General features: G+C 48.9%; 1 protein-coding gene across 1 annotated transcript; it reads left to right on the top strand.

Annotated features, from left to right (window-relative positions):
- The first annotated feature begins 661 nt into the window (after positions 1-661).
- Positions 662-13,706, top strand: FBXO46 (F-box protein 46). Its single transcript, XM_087727181.1, has 3 exons — positions 662-743; positions 7,981-8,056; positions 11,623-13,706. Exon 3 carries the CDS (start codon positions 11,718-11,720, stop codon positions 13,704-13,706), a length of 1,989 nt encoding a protein of 662 aa, XP_087583307.1. The 5' UTR covers positions 662-743; positions 7,981-8,056; positions 11,623-11,717.
- Positions 13,707-21,675: the final 7,969 nt, after the last annotated feature.

Below are 21,675 nucleotides of genomic sequence, written 5' to 3'. Positions count from 1 at the left end.
ACTGAAGAAGTGAACTATGACCGTTTTTCACACTTATGACCGTTGCCGCATTCCCCATGGTCCCCTTGATTTAGATTTGGATGCTTGGCAACCGTCTCACATTTATGACGTTTTGCAGTGCCCCGAGGACGCAGGATTCTCTTTTGCGAAGTCAACAAGGAAGCCGGATCCCCTTAACGACCGTGTTACCAATTTAACAACCACAGCGATTCACTTAACGACGGTGGCAAGGACGGTTGTAGAATGGAGCAGAATTCACTTCACAAGTGTCTCGCTTAGCAGCAAAAAATAATGGGGCTCCATTCAGTTCAGGATTATCTGTACATGCTCAGAGGCACAGAATTTTTAACCTAAGCAATGCAACTTCCAAAAATATAAATAAATAGAATCCTGCATGATTGCAAAACTCCAGGGGGTGAAAGGAAGCGGGGGTCTCTATTCTTCTATTATCAGGTGGCTAGATTAGGAGAAACCCCCCCCGCCCCCCCCAAAAGATTCCCTGCCCTTCCCATCCGCAGAGCTGCGCAAGTCTCCAAAAAGGCAGCTCCAGAACTCCAACTCCCCGAAGCCTTTGCGGCTCGGAATCGCGAGCGGAGGAGAGGAAAGGCAGCCCATTGGGCGGCTAAGTACGGAAGTGGGCGGTCCGAGGAGGGGCGCCTGCGCAGAGGGGAACCAGGAAGTGCCGAGGAGTCGCTGCTTGCAAAGGGAGAGTAGAGGTGGCGGGCGATCCGGCTGCGTGGAAGGTAAGAGGCGGGGAGGGTCGCCTGTTGGGGGGGGTCCGGGGTGCAAATGCATAGGAGGCTGGGAGATCGGGAGCCCAGCACAGAAGAAGCGGAAGGGGCTGGAGGAGATGGGAGAAGAAGAAAAAAATGATGGGGATCAGGGTTGCCAACTTATCTGCCCCAGCCCTGCTCCTCTGCTCTCAGCAGCTGCAGCCCCAGGACAAAGAGCTGACAGCCGCCGAGGCTTTTCTGGCCAGAAAAGCGGATTAAAACTAAAGGGCAAAGGCTTCATTTCCCCATGCCAGATTCCTGCTGCTGCTGCTGCTGGGAGAGGCACAGAAGCATCCCGAGAGGAAAGCAGTTGGCAACCTTTCTCCAGGCAGAGATCCACCCTTCTCCTGCCTCTCCACCAGAAGCATGGTCGTATCCCCTAGATGCAATGGAAAAGGATCTTTGGAAAGTCTCTTCCCTGGGTGGGCTGAGTTTGGCAGCTCGGGGCTGGACTAGAAGACCTCTAAGTTCCCTCCCAGCTCTGTTCTGACTCGGATTCTGCGCTGTTTGCAATTCCAAGGGGAGAGGAAGGGTAGAAAAGTCCTGGAGAGGGGATGCTGATTTTGCACATACCCAGCAAGGACCTTGCAGCTTTCTGGCTGGGCTTGCCGTAACTCAAGGACCATAACACACTGCTGTCCTGGTTGATGACCCGGCTTTCCATCTGGATCTTGGCCGCCGTATCTGGGGAGAAAGAAAGAGTTTAAGAGCTCTGCTTTTGGGGGTCGGTCCCAGCTCTGTAGTGGGAGCCCCACTGACATCTGTGGCCCCTTTTAAGTGGGGGTATAATCCCAGAGGCCCATTTCAGGATCTTGAAGTATATTGTCTGCCCCATCGGCTTGCTCCTGACCCAGACCTAGCAGGGGGTCAATCGAAGGAGGACTCTTCCAGTTTGGGGGCAGGGGTGAAGGAGGGAAGAAAATTATTTGTCTGTCTGTCTCATCTATTCCCTCGTCTCTCTCGATCCTCTGTCTGTATTGCCTAAAATCTGTTTGTCTATCTGTCTACATCCATTCATCCATTTCTATATGTCTCTATCACTCTCTCTTGTCTGTCTTTCTGTCTATCTCCATCTCCCTCTAACTACATCCATTCATCCATTTCTATGTCTCTCTCATCTTTATCTGTCTATCATCTATCTCTCTATCTATCTCTCTATCTATCATCTATCTCTTTTATCTATCTATCCACATCTATCTATCTCTATCCACATCTATATCTATCTATCTATCATCTATCTATCTATCTATCTATCTATCTATCTATCTTTTATCTATCTATCCACATCTATCTATCTCTATCCACATCTATATCTATCTATCTATCTATCTATCTATCTATCTATCTATCTATCTATCTATCTATCTATCTCTTATCTATCTATCCACATCTACCTATCTATCTATATCTATCTATCTATCATCTATCATCTATCTATCTATATCTTCTATCTATCTATCTATCTATCTATCTATCTATCTATCTATCTATCTATCCACATCTACCTATCTATCTATATCTATCTATCTATCACCTATCATCTATCTATCTATATCTTCTATCTATCTATCTATCTATCTATCTATCTATCTATCTATCTATCTATCTTTTATCTATCTATCCACATCTATCTATCTCTATCCACATCTATATCTATCTATCTATCTATCTATCTATCTATCTATCTATCTATCTATCTATCTATCTATCTATCTATCCACATCTACCTATCTATCTATATCTATCTATCTATCATCTATCATCTATCTATCTATATCTTCTTTCTATCTATCTATCTATCTATCTATCTATCTATCTATCTATCTATCTTTTATCTATGTATCCACATCTATCTATATCTATCTATCTATCATCTATCTATCTATATCTATATCTATATCTATATCTATATCTATATCTATCTCTTTATCTCTCTATCTCTCTATCTATCTATCTATCTATCTATCATCTCTTTTATCTATCTATCCACATCTATCTATCTATCTATCTATCTATCATCTATCTATTTATCTATCTATATCTTCTATCTATCTATCTATCTATCTATTTAACTATCTATCTATATCTATCTCTTTTATCTATCTATCTATCTATCTATCTATCTATCTATCTATCTATCTATCTATCTATCTATCTATCTATCTATCTATCTGCATCTATCTATCTATTTTCCCTGGATTCAGGACAGTCTCCATCTCTCTCCCTGCCACTAAGATTATTCCTTAATGCCTGATGAAATGCCAGTCCTCCCCCCGCTGCCTTCCGAAGACCCCCCCCTCTCTCCCAGACCCCTGCAAACAACAAAAAAGGCCACCGGTGTCTCAAAAAAACCATTAAGGTCTGCTTGAGAATGCTGTGCCTGGGAGCACTAAGTTGACGCCTATGTCACTTTCTCCTGGCCTGTGCAATCCGCCCCAATTTTACAGCCTTTCAGTGCGCCCTTATCTCTGACGATGTTCTGCGTTGGTTGAGTTACACAGGCTTAATTATACGGTTGTGGATGTTAAGTTAATCATAAACACTGCGCTTGGCGCGAAGCCAGCCGCCGACACGGCGAAGAAGGGCTTGCCTTTTTAGCGGAGAAGGAAAGCGCAGTTTCATTGTTAACCTGGAGGTTTTTGCAAAGAGATTGGACAAACCATTTGCCTGAAATGGTGCAGGGTTTCCTGCCTGAGCAGGGGGTTGGACTAGAAGACCTCCAAGGTCCCTTCCGACTCTGTTACTCTGTTTTTAATACAGGCAACCTTCGACTTAACAGTTCCTTTAATGACCGAAGTTAGAACAGCGCTGAAAAAAAAGTGACATGACCATTTTACACAGGCCCACATGATCAAAATTCAAACGGTTCATACTTACGACCGTTGCTGTGTACCCCCCCAAGGTCACGTGACCCTCTTTTGCGACCTTCTGACAAGCAAATAGGAAAGCTCGGTTCACTTAACAACTATGTTCCTAACTTAACAAGTGTGGCAAGATGGGACATAATTCAGGGAACAAAGGCCTCACTGAGCTACCAAAATCTGGGGCTCAATTGGGGGACTGGAGACTAAAACGGTTGCAGGAACTGGGTATATCTAGTTTGATGAGAAGAAGGACTAGGGGAGACAGGATAGCAGTCTTCCAATATCTCAGGTGTTGCCACAAGAAAGAGGGAGTCAAGCTATTCTCCAAGGCACCTGAGGGCAGAACAAAAAGCAATGGGTGGAAACTAATCAAGGAGAGAAGCTACCTAGAACTGAGGAGGGATTTCCTGACAGTGAGGACAATTAGTCAGTGGAACAACTTGCTTCCAGAAATTGTGAATGCCCCAATACTGGAAGTCTTTAAGAAGATGCTGGATAGCCATTTGTCTGAAACGGTATAAGGTTTCCTGTCTAGGCAGGCGGTTGGACTAGAAGACCTCCAAGGTCCCTTCCAACTCTGCTATTGTATTGTAATTGTGGTCGTAGGTCGAGGACTACCTGGAGTTATGGGCCTGCTGGTCCTTGCCTCAGTCTTACAGCCCCCTAGGCCAGTGAGTGGGGTTTCTGTCCTCCATTGTCTATTTATGGGAGAGGAGGCACCGATCAATCTAGAGGAATTTTCTCCTTGGTCCGGAGTTAAGATTCTCTGGCAATAACCTCTGTAGAATTACTCAGCATCTCCTCCTTCCTTTCCAATATGGCTCTTGCAGTTATATCGATACTGCGCTGATATTTAAGAAGATGTGCATCTGCCTTCCCCCCCCCAGCACTCCCCCAGCCCACACGCCTTCCAGATGTTTTGACCACATTGCCTGGGGTGATGGAAGCGGCGTCCCTTCACATTTACGAAAAGGTGATCTGTCAGGATTGGGTTGGAACAATTCTTTACATTTGCTGCCGTGTGGATATTCCACGTTGCATCTTAACTCCCTCATCAGCCTTCAACGAAAACCTCAGTTTTTTTATATAAAAAAAAAGAAATATAATTTTAAAAAAACCCACCCTTCGGAGCTCAGGGAATAGGAAGCTGCGAGAGGCTGAGAAAAGACCTCCTCAAGAAAAGAAGGGACATTATAATACAATAGCAGAGTTGGAAGGGACCTTGGAGGCCTTCTAGTCCAACCCCCTGCCTAGGCAGGAAACCTTATATTGTTTCAGACCAATGGCTATCCAACATCTTCTTAAAGACTTCCAGTGTTGGGGCATTCACAACTTCTGGAGGCAACTTCTGTTCCACTGATTGATTGTCCTCACTGTCAGGAAATTTCTCCTCAGTTCTAAGTTGATTCTCTCCTTGATTAGTTTCCACCCATTGCTTCTTGTTCTACTCTCAGATGCTTTGGAAAATCCCTCCCTCCCTTATTCCTTCCTTCCTTCCTTCCTTCCTTCCTTCCTTCCTTCCTTCCTTCCTTCCTTCCTTCCTTCCTTCCTTCCTTCCTTCCTTCCTTCCTTCCTTCCATAGAATAAAATAGAATAGAATAACAGAGTTGGAAGGGACCTTGGAGGTCTTCTAGTCCAACCCCCTGCCTAGGCAGGAAACCCTATACAGTTTCAGACAAATGGCTATCCAACATCTTCTTAAAGACTTCCAGTGTTGGGGCATTCACAACTTCTGGAGGCAACTTCTGTTCCACTGATTCATTGTTCTGACTGTCAGGAAATTTCTCCTCAGTTCTAAGTTGCTTCTCTCCTTGATTAGTTTCCACCCATTGCTTCTTCTTCTACCCTCAGGTGCCTTGGAGAATAGCTTGACTCCCTCTTCTTTGTGGCAACCCCTGAGATATTGGAAGACTGCTATCATGTCTCCCCTGGTCCTTCTTTTCATTAAACTAGACATACATTAATCTTAAATTAGCTATAACAGAAACCTTGGCAAAGAGAGAAAGACCCCCTTTAAGGCCAGGGGTTGGGTCTCCAACCTTGGCAAGTTTATGGACCTTATGGACTTCAACTCCCAGAATTCCTCAGCCAGCATGACTGGGGAATTCTGGGAGCCGAAGTCCACCAGTCATAAAATTGGCAAAGGTTGGTGACGCCGCCCCCCCCCCCCCCCCCGCCTTAAGGGGTGTATTTTGTAAGTCAGATGCTGGGTTGAAGATTGAGGGAAGGGGTCAGTTAGGGTCGTAAGTCGAAGACCACCACAGTAGTTTTCTCCAATTTGATGCCTCTTCGGCCTGCTCCTCAATGGACGTCCCTCTTCCGTGCTTTAATTCCTTGCGCCTTGCCGGTTCTCTTTTCTTGGATTAAACAGTAGGACATCCTCCACTGTCAGGAAATAGCCAGCTTCTGATTAGGGGGGGGGGGTTGACATTCTGTCCCTGGGGAGAGCTGCGCCTATCCAATTGGCTGAGCTACAATTCCTTGCACCCCCAATTCCTTGCACCCCCACACACACACCCGCTGGGACAAAGGGGAAGGAGTGTGATTGCTCTGTGAAAGTTGCCTGGGAGGAAGGGACTTGAAACTCGAACCCGTTGCAACCCCCCCCAGAATTCCCAGCTAAAATAATAGCAATAGCAATAGCAGTTAGACTTATATACCGCTTCATAGGGCTTTCAGCCCTCTCTAAGCGGTTTACAGAGTCAGCATATCGCCCCCAACAACAATCCGGGTCCTCATTTCACCCACCTCGGAAGGATGGAAGGCTGAGTCAACCCTGAGCCGGTGGGATTTGAACCGCCGAACTGCAGAACTGCAGTCAGCTGAAGTAGCCTGCAGTGCTGCATTTAACTACTGTGCCACCTCGGCTCTTAAAATAAGGCCAGTCTAACTGATCTCGAAGGACCCTTGCGGCTAGAACTAATCGATAACTAGGGGAGAATTTCCTGACAGCGAGGACAATTAACCGGTGGGAACAGTTTTTCCTTCGGAAGTTGTGGGAGCTCCATCGCTGGAGGCTTTCAAGAAGAAACTGGAGAGCTGTTCGGCTGGAAATGGGTTAGGGCCCCCTGCCTTGAACCCAGGGGGTTGGGCTAGAAGACCTCCAAGGTCCCTTCCAACTCTTATTATAGCAATAGCAGTTAGACTTATATACCGCTTCATAGGGCTTTCAGCCCTCTCTAAGCGGTTTACAGAGTCAGCATATTGGCCCCACAGTCTGGGTCCTCATTTCACCCACCTCGGAAGGATGGAAGGCTGAGTCAACCTTGAGCCGGTGAGATTTGAACCGCCAAACTGCAGATAGCAGTCAGCTGAAGTGGCCTGCAGTGCTGCATTTAACCACTGCGCCACCTCGGCTCTTATTCTGTGATCAGTCTGGAGATCTGGTCCTGTCCTGCCCCCCCCCCTAGATAATTATCAACGCTCTCTGTGATCTAAGAACACAGCCATTGGTCTGAAGTGGTATAGGGCCTCCTGTTTGAGCAGGGGGTTGGACTAGAGGACCTCCAAGGTCCCTTCCGATTCTGTTTGCATTCTGCATTCTGGTTACAGTTGTTCCTATTGCAGTGCATAGCGAAGTCGTTGACTTTGGGCCAGGTCAGATGGGAGAAAAGAAATTCGACATGCCAGGGGTGGAAGGGTGGAAGGACGCTAAGAATTGCGCTACGCCCGCCCCCCGGCGAGGCAAGCGGCTTTCGTTCCTGGCTGCAAGTGGGAATTGCACCACGATCCCTGGCTTGGCTTGGCTTGGCAGGCTGGCAGTGGGGATTTAAAGGAGGGGAAAGAAGTGGGGGGGGGGGAGAACCAGAAGGAGAGGCTCAAACTCTGCTGTCATCCATATATGGGCATGCCCCAAACTCGGCTTTCTGATTGGCCGCTCAGCCTCATGCATATGTCTGTCAACAAATGGCCGAAGTGGTTAAGGTGTGTGTTTGTGTGTCTGTGAGTGTGTGTGTGTTGGAAGGGTGTGTGTGTGTAAGATTTAACAATCTGGTGCATTCAAAGGCCCCTTATTGATTGCAAAGAGGGTGGGGGGGCTGCCCTGGCCAGTGGAGTGGAAATGGGGTAGCTGGCCCTTTAAGAGATCCAGGTAGCGCGCGGGGAGGGGTGGGGGCACGATCCATTCTGTCAGCAGGAGGAGGAGGATCCTCTCGGTTGGGAACAATATTCCCACTCACACACACACCCCCACACACGCCCCCATTTTGGACCGTTCCCTCCCCCTCCTTCCCCCCCCCTCCTCTCCCTGCTTTGCAAAAAGGACCTGTGGATTTATTTATTGTTGTTTGTTTATTTATTTGTGTTTTTTTAAAAACACACACACAAATAATCTTATTTTGCAGGCGTCCGAAGCAAGGATGTAGGGTTCGGCGAAGGCCTGCTGTGGCTCCTCCCCTTCCCTTGGCTTTGGGGTACCAGGTAAGGAGGGAGAGGGAGGAGGGAGAGAATCGGATGGAGGGATGAAGCCAGGTGGAGATTTCAGTTGCCGGGGGGGGGGGGGGGGGGAGCGAATTGTTGGAATTGTTGTTGTGATTGTGATGATTCGAGTCGAATTCATTTGTGTGTGTGTGTGCCCGAAAAAAGCGTAGTTGGGGAAAGCTTGCATCCATGCCTGGCGAAGGGCTGGCAATTGCATTTGGGGTGGGGTCTCAAGGATTCGGTTTGCGAGGGTCCTTGTAGGGTTCCTCCCTTGCACAATCAACAAGTGCATGTGTGACTTTTCCTTGGGGGTGTGGGTGGGGCTTCCATCACAATGGCAACAAGGCCCATGCGGGGTGGGTGGGAAGAGGGTTGGCATTCCAGCGTGCCCCTTCCCTCAGCCCCCTCCCCATACCCGGGTTGCCTCCTCCCCATGGGCTTTGAAGGTAGATCAAGCTGTCAACCCATCTGCCGAGCCCCTCTTGGCTCTTCCTCAAAAGCCTCCTTGGTTTCGAACCCGGAGCTAAGCTTCGGGGCAGGTTCGGCTTAGGAGGGGCTGAGAAATAGCAATAGCAATAGCAGTAGACTTATATACCGCTTCATAGGCCTTTCAGGCCTCTCTAAGCGGTTTTACAGAGAGTCAGCATATCGCCCCCAACAACAATCCGGGTCCTCATTTCACCCACCTCGCAAGGATGGAAGGCTGAGTCAACCCTGAGCCGGTGAGATTTGAACCGCTGACCTGCTGATCTAGCAGTAGCCTGCAGTGCTGCATTTAACCACTGCGCCACCTTGGCAAAGGGGCATTTTTTTTTAGGGGAAGGGGGTAACTTGCGCCGTTCCGCAGAGCCATCGCTTTTAAGGTCCTCGCTGCTTTGGGAGCCTGGCGGGTTTCTTGCCGACGTTTCGTGACCCAGCTAGGGAGCAGCATCAGTGCCACAGCTTGGTAAGGAAGCATCTGCAAGAAAACCACCGAGCTCAGAGGGCAGTAAGGATGTTTTCAACCTGGCATGGAATTTGCAGGACTGTCTGTCCTCTCCGTGGCCTGTTTTCCTTCTAGCTTTCTGTTAAGGGGGGGGGGCTTTCTGGTCCCCCCCCAGCAGAAAATCTACATTCAGTCAGTTTTGTTCCATAGGGCATCAACCTTGTGAACTGCCAGTTTTCCTATTTCTGCTACGTATTCAAAATGGGCAGTGATTAATATACTTTATATATGTATATAGGTGTATGGATGAAAGTGTCAGGCTTCCAAATAGCATCCAAAATTAAATCAGAGTCCAAGGCAATGTATTGCTCAAAGTTCCAATTTATGAAGAGAGCCACGTTGGCACATCTGGGAAAACCCGAATCTGAAGGCTTCCCGGTTTTCCCCACCCAGTTGGAAGTTCAAGATCTTGCCCCCCACACCCACAAGTCCATCCCCATGGTCCCATCTCCCACTGCCACGCTGGCAGCTTCCACCCATCCAGTTCCGGTCAGGTGCAGAAGGTGCAGAGACAAAGGATGACCTTGGTTTTCTAGAAAGAATGTTGTTATGGCTACATATCATCTAACTCCGTATAATCCCCAACTCCCATTTTCCCACCATAGAAAATGCAGAGTAGAATAATAGAAAGGAAAAAGGGAAAAATGGCTGCAGGCCTGGATAGTAGGCACATATGTACCTATGCGTATACATGTATGTATGTAGAATGTATATATGTGTGTGTCGTGTATGTGTAGATATATACTTTCTTTTGAGACCAGGCAACGGAATTTCTTGTGCCCACAGTAAAGAAAGGACAATAAAGGGGATCTTAATTTCCTAAAATTCCTCATTTAGGAAGTTTGGAATCCGGCTCCCAGGATCCCGCAGCCAATAGGATGGGGAATTCTGGAAGTCGGTGTCTATATCTCTTAAAATTGCGAAGGCTGAGAAACTGCCTTAGAACAACCCTTTAAGGTAGGCCAGTATAATCCCAATACTGCAGAGGTGTTGGTGTGGCAGAGGCCCGGCTGATGCTGACTTCGCATAGGTGGGTGAATCAGCACGGCTGGCTCAGGAATTCTGGGAGTTGAAGTCCACCGGCCCGTAAAGTTGCCCTCTAACCTGACCCCGGATAGGTGGGAATCCGCACGGCTGGCTCAGGAATTCTGGGAGTTGAAGTCCACCGGCCCGTAAAGTTGCCCTCTAACCTGACCCCGGATAGGTGGGAATCCGCACGGCTGGCTCAGGAATTCTGGGAGTTGAAGTCCACCGGCCCGTAAAGTTGCCCTCTAACCTGACCCCGGATAGGTGGGGATCCGCACGACTGGCTCAGGAATTCTGGGAGTTGAAGCCCACCGGCCCGTAAAGTTGCCCTCTAACCTGACTCCAGATAGGTGGGTGAATCAGCACGGCTGGCTCAGGAATTCTGGGAGTTGAAGTCCACCGGCCCGTAATGTTGCCCTCTAACCTGACCCCGGATAGGTGGGAATCCGCACGGCTGGCTTAGGAATTCTTTCTCTGGTATCCGCTGTGATGTCCCTCTTGTGCTGGTGGCATCCTGCCAGCCGTCTGCCGCAGCGGGGGCCACCCACGTGGTCCTTTGCTTGCCCTTGGCATCCGTCACCTTGGCATGCTTCCTTTGAAGCCGTAGGAGTAAATTATGCAGAGCGCCCCGAACACGTCGGGCTGGCCGCTGGGAAACGAGCCAGAGGTGTCAAAGTTATGTGGCCCCTTCCGAAGCTTGGGACAATTTACCGATGGGGTATTTCACAAATTTACAGGGCTGCCCATCTACCCAAAGGACGAGAAGCACAGGGCAGCGCCCGGAAAACCATTAAAATAAAATCTGAAACGGTTGAAGTCCCAATAAAATGGGCATCCATAAATCCAAGTCAAGGCATTCCTTAAGGCGGAGAGTCCGGGTGCAAGGGCGAGGGGAGTGAAAGATACTAGAATTTGCGTGGGATTGGAAGCTCCAGGCTCCCTCTGGATTCCGTTGGCATGTTTTCCTTTTGGCTGGCACCATGAGGACTAGCGACAGGTCGTCCTGGATTTACAACCATTCGCTTAGGGTCCGTTCGGAGCTACAACTGGCGCTGGAGAAAGTGGCCTATGGCTGTTTTTCACGCTCACGATCCAGCATCCCACCTGATTAAAATCCAGACCCTTGGCAACTGGCATGTACTTCTGACGGTTGCAGTGTCTTTGGGGGTGGGGGTGGGGGTGACGTGATCCCCTTTTGTGACCTTGTGACAAGCGAAGTCCCTGGGAAGCCAGATTCACTTAACGACGGGGTGACTAACTCACAGTAACTAGCTGCAGGGATTCGCTCGACAGCGATGGCGGGAACGGATCTAAAATGGGGCAAAATTTGCTCAACAACAGTCTTGCTTAGCAGTGGAAATTTGGGGCTCAATTGTGGTCGTAAGTTGAGGATTACCTGTAATGATTCCCCCCACCCCCAGAAATGGAAAATAAATCCTAAGGTAGCTGAGCATTGCATGCATGCGGAGTCCCGGGTCCTTTGTTAGGCAGAGTCTTGCATTTGGCTGCATTTGGCACACCTGATGGATGTCTCTTTTCCTTCGCTTTCCCGCAGGCTACCCCAGGGCCCTGGGAAGATCCACAGGAGCAGCCGATCATGCACTAGAGGGGAGGACCGTCCTTCCCCCTCCTCTTGGCCATGAGAGCGTGATGGATCACAACACCTTCTCCCACATCCAGCTGTGGTGTCCCCGCCCCTTTGGCACCTACTCCGAGAACAAGCCGTGCCGTGGCAACCAGGGGAAGAAAAGTTTCGGGGACTTTGCCTGCAAAGCCAAAGAAGAAGAGGGGGAGAGTGGCGAGCTCTCTTCGGAAAACACCCCTCCAGCTCCGCCTCCCCCGCCGCCTCCCCCGCCTGCTTCCTCCAATCCCGGTCAGGTGGAGGAGGGCCGAGTCCTCTTGGACACCTGGTATGTGATCAAGCCGGGCAACACGAAGGAGAAGATCGCGTTCTTCGTGGCCCACCAGTGCAGCAGCGGCAACAGGGCCAGCGCCATGAAGGTCAAAGGAAACTGGGGGAGCGACAGCTCCAAGGCCAAGCGCCGGCGGAGGTCACACGATCCCGCTCAGAGTAAAGCCTGCCCGGTCAAACCCAAGGACAGTGGCAGCAAGGAAGCCGAGGATGTTTGCCTTTGGCCCGAGTCCCACACTGACCCTGCCGGCGGGGATGCCACCGACCTGCTCTCGGTGGCAGAGATGGTGGCCTTGGTGGAGCAGCGGACGGCGCGGGCAGAGCAGAATTGCTCCAGGCCGAGTGCCCCGCCGTCCCCGATGGTTTTTGTCTCTACGGAGCAAGAGGAGAACGGGGAGAAGAAACCACCGACCTCCGGGGGAAGCTCGGACTGCAGCCGCGTGGCCGAGGCCATTGCCCACTTTGAGTCCCGGGAGCGCAGCGTCGTGTGTCAGAACGGTCTCCGCCGAGAGTCCTCTGAGTGCGTGGCCAACTCCCAGCACAGCCCTGGCGAAGTTCGCATTGCCTTCCGTATTTCCAGCAGCCGAGACCTCCGTTCGCCCTCGGAGAGTGGCTCCGTTCCCCGGCCCAACTGCATGTTTATGAGCTGTGGAGGGTCCCCCACTGGCACCACAGCCCGCTCCAAAGACAAGATCACCTGTGACCTCTATCAGCTGATCAGCCCCTCCCGGGATACCCTTCCCAACAATGTGGATTTCCTGTTGGCGAGTGCCTCCCCCAAGGGCTCGGAAGGATCCGGACGGGAGCCCCCCGACACGGAGATGCCGTACCGCGAGACCCAGAACGGCTCCGGCAAACTGGACGCTATCCCCGAAGACATCAGGGCCCCTGCGGAAAAGATGGGAGGCTCCCCCGCCTCCACAGCCAGAGACTGTGTGTCCGGCTTCCACGTGGACGTGGTGGTGACGGGCGTGGTGGACCAGTGTGTCTTCTTCGGCAAGGACAGCACCAAGAACATGAAGGAAGAGACCGTTTGCTTGACGGTGGGTTCGCCAACCCAAGAAGGGCTGTGCGCATCTTGCGACGACCCTCCGCCGGGACAGCTCTTCTTCCTCCACGCTCAGACGCCGCGGCAGGAAGACAGCCGTGACACGGACAGCGCGTTCCTGGACTCGTCCAGCGGCGGCGAGGGCGGGCTGGAGAGGGCCGACGGGTCCGTCTTGGAGCCTTCCGTCTCCGACACGTCCTTGTGTCGCCTGTATCGCCACGTCTCGCACGACTTCTTAGAGATCCGTTTCAAGATCCAGCGGTTGTTGGAACCTCGCCAGTATATGCTGCTGCTCCCCGATCACATCATGGTGAAGATCTTCAGTTACTTGCCCACCCAGGCGCTGGCGGCCTTAAAATGCTCCTGCCACTACTTCAAGTACATCATCGAGACCTTCGGCGTGCTGGCCACGGACTCCAAGTGGAACCGCGACCCCTTGTACCGCGACGACCCCTGCAAGCAGTGCAAGAGACATTACGAGAAGGGCGACGTCTCCCTCTGCCGCTGGCACCCCAAACCTTACCATCACGACTTGCCTTACGGACGCTCCTACTGGATGTGCTGCCGTAGGACGGACAAAGACACGCCGGGCTGCCGCGTGGGACTGCACGACAACAACTGGGTGCAGCCGTGCGATATGTTGCGAGAGAGGGCAGCCCGGAGGGAGGACGGGAGGTGAGGGGCTTCGGGGACGGCGGAAAATGGGGTGGGTGGGTGGACTCCCCCCCCACTCCACCCCGCCCTCTTTTTTTCTCTCCTGTCTTAATTCTCCATGCGTGTGCGAGAGAGTGCGAGTGCGTTTTACAACAGCTCTGGCCTGCATGTGTGTGCGTGTGTGTGTGTGTGTGTGTGACTGGGTGCGTGTCTTTTAAAGAATTGTTTGACCCCGTCGGCAGGAGGGGAGCGCAGATTTGGTCTCTGCTGCTGCCCTCGTGCTCCAAATGAGCTGCGGAAGCAAATTGAAGAAGTAAAGGAGGGAGAGAAAATAACACCTGTGTATTAAAAAAAATAAATATATGTACAAAGAGTCACGAGGCCCCTTTTAAAATAATATATAGGGTTGATGAAGGGGAGGGGCGCGTGTCTGTCAGTCGCTACGGCTCACCAGATTTGGGGAGATTGCCCCCAATGAGCTCCTTTATCCTTTAAAAGAGGGGGGTCCAATCTTGGCAACTAGAAAACCTGTGGACTTCAACTCCCAGCATAGCTGGCTGGGGAATTCTGGGAGTTGAAGTCCACAAGCCTTTAAGGCTGCCAAGATTGAGAAAAGCAGACTAGGCGATCCTTCTGGTCCCTTCCAACTCTATCATTCATGGCTGACTGGGGAATTCTGGGAGTTGAAGTTCACACATCTTCATATTGCTAAGGTTGGACAGTGCAAGATTAAAAATCAGTAATGTGTTTCCCCATCCCCTTCTCCTCTCTTGGCTTGCCTGGGGCACAGGTCCATGAAATCAATTTTTTGGAAGATTTCCATAAAATGCATTTTTCAGAAGAATTCCATAAAATGCATTTTTAGGAAGAATTCCATGAAATGCATTTTTAGGAAGAATTCCATGAAATGCATTTTTAGGAAGAATTCCATAAAATGCATTTTTAGGAAGAATTCCGTGAACTGCATTTTAGGAAGAATTCCATGAAATGCATTTTTAGGAAGGATTCCATGAAATGCACTTTTAGGAAGAATTCCATGAAATGCATTTATAAGAAGAATTCCATGAAATGCACTTTTAGGAAGAATTCCATGAAATGCATTTATAAGAAGAATTCCATGAAATGCATTTTTAGGAAGAATTCCATGAAATGCATTTTTAGGAAGAATTCCACGAAATGCGTTTTTAGGAAGAATTCCACGAAATGCGTTTTTAGGAAGAATTCCACGAAATGCGTTTTTAGGAAGAATTCCATGAAATGCGTTTTTAGGAAGAATTCCATGAAATGCATTTTTAGGAAGAATTCCATGAAATGCGTTTTTAGGAAGAATTCCATGAAATGCGTTTTTAGGAAGAATTCCACGAAATGCGTTTTTAGGAAGAATTCCATAAAATGCATTTTTAGGGAGAATTCAAGTCTGTTAAATGCATTTTTAGGAAGAATTTCTTCATTGCAATCGGGAGTTGGCAAAGACTTGGGGGCCCTCAGCTGACTGCAGAAACCCACCTGCGTGTATGAAAACAATCCTCAGTGGGTGGGCTTTTTTCAGTCCGGTTTTCTGCTGCAGTTGCAACGCACACACACCCCTTCCCCCCAAAACAATAAAACAACAACCCCAACTTCTTTGGGGGTCTGCTTTTTCCTTCCTGGACCGTGAAAATGTCAGCTCTCTGGGGGACCTAAGATCTCAGGGACCTCTGAGTGATGGGGAAGAGAACTTTGGTCCTAAGTAGGAAATGATTCTGTCATCTATCTATCTATCTCTATCTGATCTATCTAATCTATCTATCTATCTCTATCTAATCTATCTATCTATATCTATCTATCATCTATCTAATCTATCTATCTAATCTATCTATCTAATCTATCTATCTATATCTAATTTATCTATCTATCTAATCTATCTATCTCTATCTAATCTATCTATCTATCTTATCTATCATCTACCTACCTACCTACCCTATCTATCATATCCTCTCTCCCTCTCTCCACTCTCTTCATCTCTCTTTCTCTCGCATCCATCCATCCATCCATCCATCCATCCATCCATCCATCCATCCATCCATCCATCCATCCATCCATCTATCTATCTATCTATCTATCTATCTATCTATTTCTCCAGGAGGCTAAAACTCTTATTTTTCTAGCTAAAACGAAGTCCATCAGCGACATTTCTTCCTTACTTGAATTATGACCCAATTGGCTTGGGGGGGGGGGGAGGACTAGCAAAGAGAGAGGGGGGGGGGGTCTTCCCAACCAAACCACTTCCTCGTGAACTGTACAAAAAAAAGCATGCAAAACGAGTCGAACGTGGCCAATATTTTTCCTGGGAAATGCCGATATGGGTTCGGCTGGTGCGAAAGCCAGCCGGTCAGGTTGGGCAGCTTCAACCCCCCCCCCTCTCCCCCCCCCCCCCCCCCGATCAAGTCACGGGATTGTCTTCCGACCTTGCTAAAAACCCTGTAGATCCAGGGGCCTGTAAAACCTTGTTTGTTTTCTTTCGTTGGCCTCTTGTGTGGAGATCTTCACAACCTGGTGTAAACTAGTAGTTGTGGAGGAGCCCAGCTGTTTAGAACCTGCTGGGCTGGCCTTCCCCTCCCATCCTGGGGTTTTTCCTTCCTCGTGGTTTCCTTGCCTTCAGAAACTCACTGTGTTGTCTTAGGACTTACTCCAGATCTAAAGGGGGTTTGGTTTGCCCTGAGTTCTTCACCATGAGAATGGGGGCTGGGCTGCTCCTTGGTGGCCATCCAAAGGGCTACGAACACCCCCCCCCCCAATTCAGTATTTGTCAACCCTCCAAACGTTGTAGGTCCTCCAACTTTTCCCACGGCCAAGGAAAAGTCCGAGGACGGTGGGAAGGCAGGTTCTCCACCCCATAGAAAGACCCCTTGGCCCCTACTCCACCTCGGATGAGCCGAAGTGGCGCAGTGGTCAGGGTGCAGCACTGCAGGCCACTTCAGCTGACTGCTATCCGCAGTTCAGCGGTTCTAATCTCACCGGCTCAAGGTTGACTCAGCCTTCCATCCTTCCGAGGTGGGTGAAATGAGGACCCAGACTGTGGGGGCAAATATGCTGACTCTGTAAACCGCTTAGAGAGGGCTGAAAGCCCTATGAAGCGGTATATAAGTCTAACTGTTATTGCTATTGCTATCCTTAGTAGGGCCCCCATCCAAAGCCCAAGTTGAGTTGAGCGTCATGTCAAGGGATCTGAGTTTGGTTCCAACTTAAATCGGTCCCCCTCTCCAGCTACCTCTTCCACACTCTTCTAAGGCCTTGTTCCTCCTAAAATATTTCTTTAGCTCGGGATTTTTCCCACCCCCCCACGGTTTGGATGCTTACCCCTACTAGGGTCTATTTTGACCCACTACTCTCCTTCGTCCATGGAGGAAGAGGATGGCCAGTGGAAAGCAGGTTGATATTGAAAGCACTACGCTTTTTTGGGGGTGGTGGTGAAAAAGATTATGGTAGTGTTTTTCAACCATAGCCATTTTAAGGTGGGCGGACTTCAACTCCCAGAATCCCCCAGCCAGCAATTCTGGGAGTTGAAGTCCACCCATCTTAAAAGTTGCTCTCCTCTTCCACTGGACTCCAATTTCCCTGCCTCCTTTCTCTTTTTTAGCCTCTCTTGTATTTAACATGGGCTACAACAACATAACAACCTACCACAACTTTTAACATGGGCTAGCAACAAGGAATTTTGCTTCCTGCACACTTTTCGCTTGTAGGGATTCTCGCAAGCCACATTCTGGACCTGGGAATCCGGTCTGTTTCTCAGCCCCTTTCCTTTCTCCTGCGCACCACAATCCTCACACCTCGACTTGTACACCTCTCCCCCCCCCCCCGATTGTTTGATTATTTCTAACTATTTAATCTTCTCCCCAGCAACCCTTACCCTAAACGAGAGGATTTGCGTTCTTTCCCCTTGGATCAGATGTTGATTTGCAGTGATTTGACGCCAACCTGCTGCTTCCTTGACGCTGGCCGATTGGCACCACTCAGGGGCGGGAGGGGTGTGTGTGTGTGTGTGTGTATTTGCCTGTTCAGAGCAGGACACTTTTGCTACTTATTCACACTGGTATTTATAAGCTTGTTTGTCTGTATACGTGTGTGGCATTTTCAAACGAATGTCGAGTGGAGAAATACGAATAAAAACAGGAAAGGAACGAAGTAAAGGCTTGTTTTCTCATTTCTGGAGGGATCGCAGAAGAGCAGAGTTGGGAGGGACCTTGGGGGTCTTCTAGTCCATCCCCCTTGCTCAAGGAGGAGACCCTATAACTGGGATGGCATGCGGGAGGGCATGCGTGTCGCATGGAATGGAATGGAATTTTATTATTTGTATGCCGCCCTTCTCCGGGAGGACTCAAGGCGGCGAACAATTCAAGGGGGAAAAAAGGGGAACACAAAAAACAAAATACAAATAATAAAAGTAGACAACAGTCGCACAACCGTACATGTTGAGAGGGGAAGGGAACTCATCACCCCCAGGCCTGCCGGCAAAGCCAGGTTTTGACGGCTTTTCGGAAGGCCTGGAGAGAGGTGAGGGTCCGAATCCCTGCGGGGAGTTCGTACCAGATGCAGTGCCATCTCTCCTGCCACGCCATCCATCACTCATTGCTCTTCCGAGTTCCAGCACCCTGGCCAGCTGGTCTTTGCGCATGGGAGCATCGGAAGACCAGGTGAGCGCCACACATGTGCACACCGGAAACTGGAAGCTCAGCTTCCCGGCTGGTGCGTGCACGCTGGGAAACTGCTCTTCCGGTTTCCAGCGCTCCCGCACATGTGCCCCAGGGAGTGGCCCTTTTGGCTTTCGGTGCTCCCATGCGCATGTTCCTGTTTCGGCACCTGGTGCCAAAAAGCGTTGTCAACCCTGCCCTATAACATTCCAGACAAGTGGCAGTCCAATCTCTTCTTAAAAACCGGGCGAGCACCGACGTGGTTTTTGAGTTCGGACAACTGATCTGCAAATAGCAATCGTTGAATTTTGTTTGCACATTACATGAACGTGGCTTGTGGGAAACTTTGGGAAAGCATCTTAAGATGATAAATCTCAAAGGTGCTTTTCCTTTCTTTCTTTCTTTCTTTCTTTCTTTCTTTCTTTCTTTCTTTCTTTCTCTCTCTCTCTCCTTTCTTTCTTCTTTCTTTCTTTCTTTCTTTCTTTCTTTCTTTCTTCTTTCTTTCTTTCTTTCTTTCTTTCTTCTTTCTTCCTTCCTTCCTTCCTCCCTCCCTCCCTCCCTCCCTCCCTCCCTCCCTCCCTCTTTCTTTCTTTCTTTCTTTCTTTCTTTCTTTCTTTCTTCCTTCCTTCCTTCCTTCCTCCCTCCCTCCCTCCCTCCCTCCCTCCTTCTTTCTTTCTTTCTTTCTTCTTTCTTTCTTTCTTTCTTCCTTCCTTCCTTCCTTCCTTCTTCTTTTTCTTTCTTTCTTTCTTCCTTCCTTCCTCCTTCCTTCTTCTCTTTCTTTCTTTCTTTCTTTCTTTCTTCTTTCTTTCTCTCTCTCTCTCTCTTTCTTCCTTCTTTTTCTTTCTTTCTTTCTTCCTTCCTTCCTTCCTCCTTCCTTCTTTCTTTCTTTCTTTCTTTCTCTCTCTCTCTCTCTCTTTCTTCCTTCTTTTCTTTCTTCCTTCTTTTCTTTCTTTCTTTCTTTCTTTCTTTCTTTCTTTCTTTCTTTCTTTCTTTCTTTCTTTCTTCCTTCCTCCTTCCTTCTTCTTTTTCTTTCTTCTTTCTTTCTCTCTCTCTCTGTCTCTCCCTCCCTCCCTCCCTCCCTTTCTTTCAAGAGGCAACTGGACGTTCTGGTAGACAGTTCAGTTGCCCCTTGGGGAAAAAAGAGGGGGGAGTAGCACTTTTCGGACAACCCATAACCGGGATGGCTGAATGGCCCTAGACCTCTAAGCCAGTGTTTCTCAACCTTGGCAACTTGAAGATGTCCGGACTTCAACTCCCAGAATTCCCCAGCCAGCGAATGCTGGCTGGGGAATTCTGGGAGTTGAAGTCCGGGCATCTTCAAGTTCCCAAGGTTGAGAAACACTGCTCTAAGCTGATAGAGACCACAACTAAACTAGGTATGCAAGAGGAACCCAGGAACCCTCCAATTTTTATACCCAGAAAACTCACTTATTCGCAGAAGCTGGATTGCGACACGATTAACTACTGCAACGGTTTAGGTTGTAATTGTGGATGTAACATATGGGGGAAAAAATGTGTCGCTTCCATGTTTACACAACACAGGTGTTACATAACGCGGGACGGTTTTTTCACGCTCTTTGTAACGGAAAGAAAAAGAATTAGGCTGGACCAAAGTCATTCCCAAAAGAAAGATAAATTCTCGGTTTTCGCAGCAAGGGATTTATAAAAATTCTATCTTGTGCTTGCTGAAATTCAAATAACTCATTACTATTATTATTATTATTATTATTATACAATTGTATCACAGCGGCCAGTTGTTTCGCCGGATTTGGCATTGGTTACTAGTCGGGCCCCACCCAGGGGCCTCGGACGTCGTAACGTATTTTCGTAATATGCGTGCAGATCCAAGCAGTGCGGCTTTTTGCATTTGACTGATGGTGATTTTGTCAATTTTTAACTGTTTTAAATGTAATTCCAGTGCTTTTGGAATAGCACCCAGTGTGCCAATTACCACTGGAATTACCACTGCTGGTTTGTGCCATAGTCGTTGAATTTCAATTTTTAAGTCCTGGTATCCTGCGATTTTTTCAAGTTCCTTCTCGGCGACCCTGCTATCACCTGGTATTGCAATATCTATGATTGTAACCTTGTTTTTCTCAACCAGTGTGATGTCTGGTGTATTATGCGCCAGTATTTTGTCCGTTTGTATGCGAAAAACCCACAAGATCTTGACCATCTGATTTTCGGTGACTTTTTCAGGCTGATGTTCCCACCAGTTTGTTGCTGTTTTAATATTATAATTTTTGCACAAATTCCAATGGATCATTTGTGCTACTGAATTGTGCCGCAATTTATAATCAGTCTGCACGATTTTTTTTACAGCAGCTGAGTATGTGATCAACAGTTTCATCAGCTTCTTTGCAAAGTCTGCATCATCATCATCATCATCATCATCATTATTATTATTGGGTTCATCTTTGGTGAGATTCACAGCCTTTGGGGCTGGTTGGTAGCTCAACAGCTCAAGTCCTAACCAAAGACCTAGGAACTGTTAAGGTAACGTCGGAGGATATAAGCTGTTCCAAGTAGGGAGATTTTTTTGTAGAATCAGAATGTTCAAGTCCGGTACATTTAAAATTTCCAAATAGTCAGGTAGCCCTTCGGGTATTGCTCCAATTACAATCGGGACAACACACGATTTCTTTTTCCACAGTCGCTCAACCTCAATTTGCAAGCCCTGGTATTTTGTGATTTTTTCTTGCTGTTTATCAGCATTATTAATAATGTATTATTATTAATTAGTATTATTGTTGTTATTGATCACTGGATTTGGCACTTTTACCCATTGTTCAAGACCTTCGCAACGACCTGGGATGGGCAGATGTGGATGGATGGTGGTGTTAGAGGGATGAGCACACAGGATGTGAGCTCTTTCCAGCAAAGCTGCCTTTCCCAATTGACTGACAGTGAATGTATCAATGACAATGGGGGGGGGGGGGGGTTCAAATGCTGCTCCAATTGTTTTGATTGCACTCCCTGTATTCCCTCCCTCTCTCCTTTCCTTCCTTCCTCCCCTCCCTTCCTCTCCTTCCTTCCTTCCCTCCCTCCACTTTCTTCCTTTCCTTCTTCCCTCCTCCCTCCCTCCGCCGATGGGACCTGTAGTCGTGTCAAGAAAGAGCAACCCCCCCCCCCCATCACAGCTCCAGGAGCCTCCTTCCCCCGCCCGTCTCTGCCCACGTGTCCTTAACCAGGAAGAGGGCGGTCCCCAGAGGCACGCCCCTTCCCCTCCGCCGCCTCGGATTGGCCCAGCCCGCGTGGGGGGGCGTGGTCAGATGAGCCCTTCCAGGGTCTCCCTCCCTCCCTCCAAGGGGGCTTCGGGCC

This window comes from Thamnophis sirtalis, unplaced genomic scaffold (assembly GCF_051295495.1).
Source record: "Thamnophis sirtalis isolate CommonGarterSnake01/CBP01778 unplaced genomic scaffold, rThaSir2_p1.2 scaffold_13, whole genome shotgun sequence".
NCBI lineage: Eukaryota > Metazoa > Chordata > Lepidosauria > Squamata > Natricidae > Thamnophis > Thamnophis sirtalis.
Note: the sequence above shows the minus strand (reverse complement) of the source record. Positions and strands in the feature narration are given on the sequence as shown.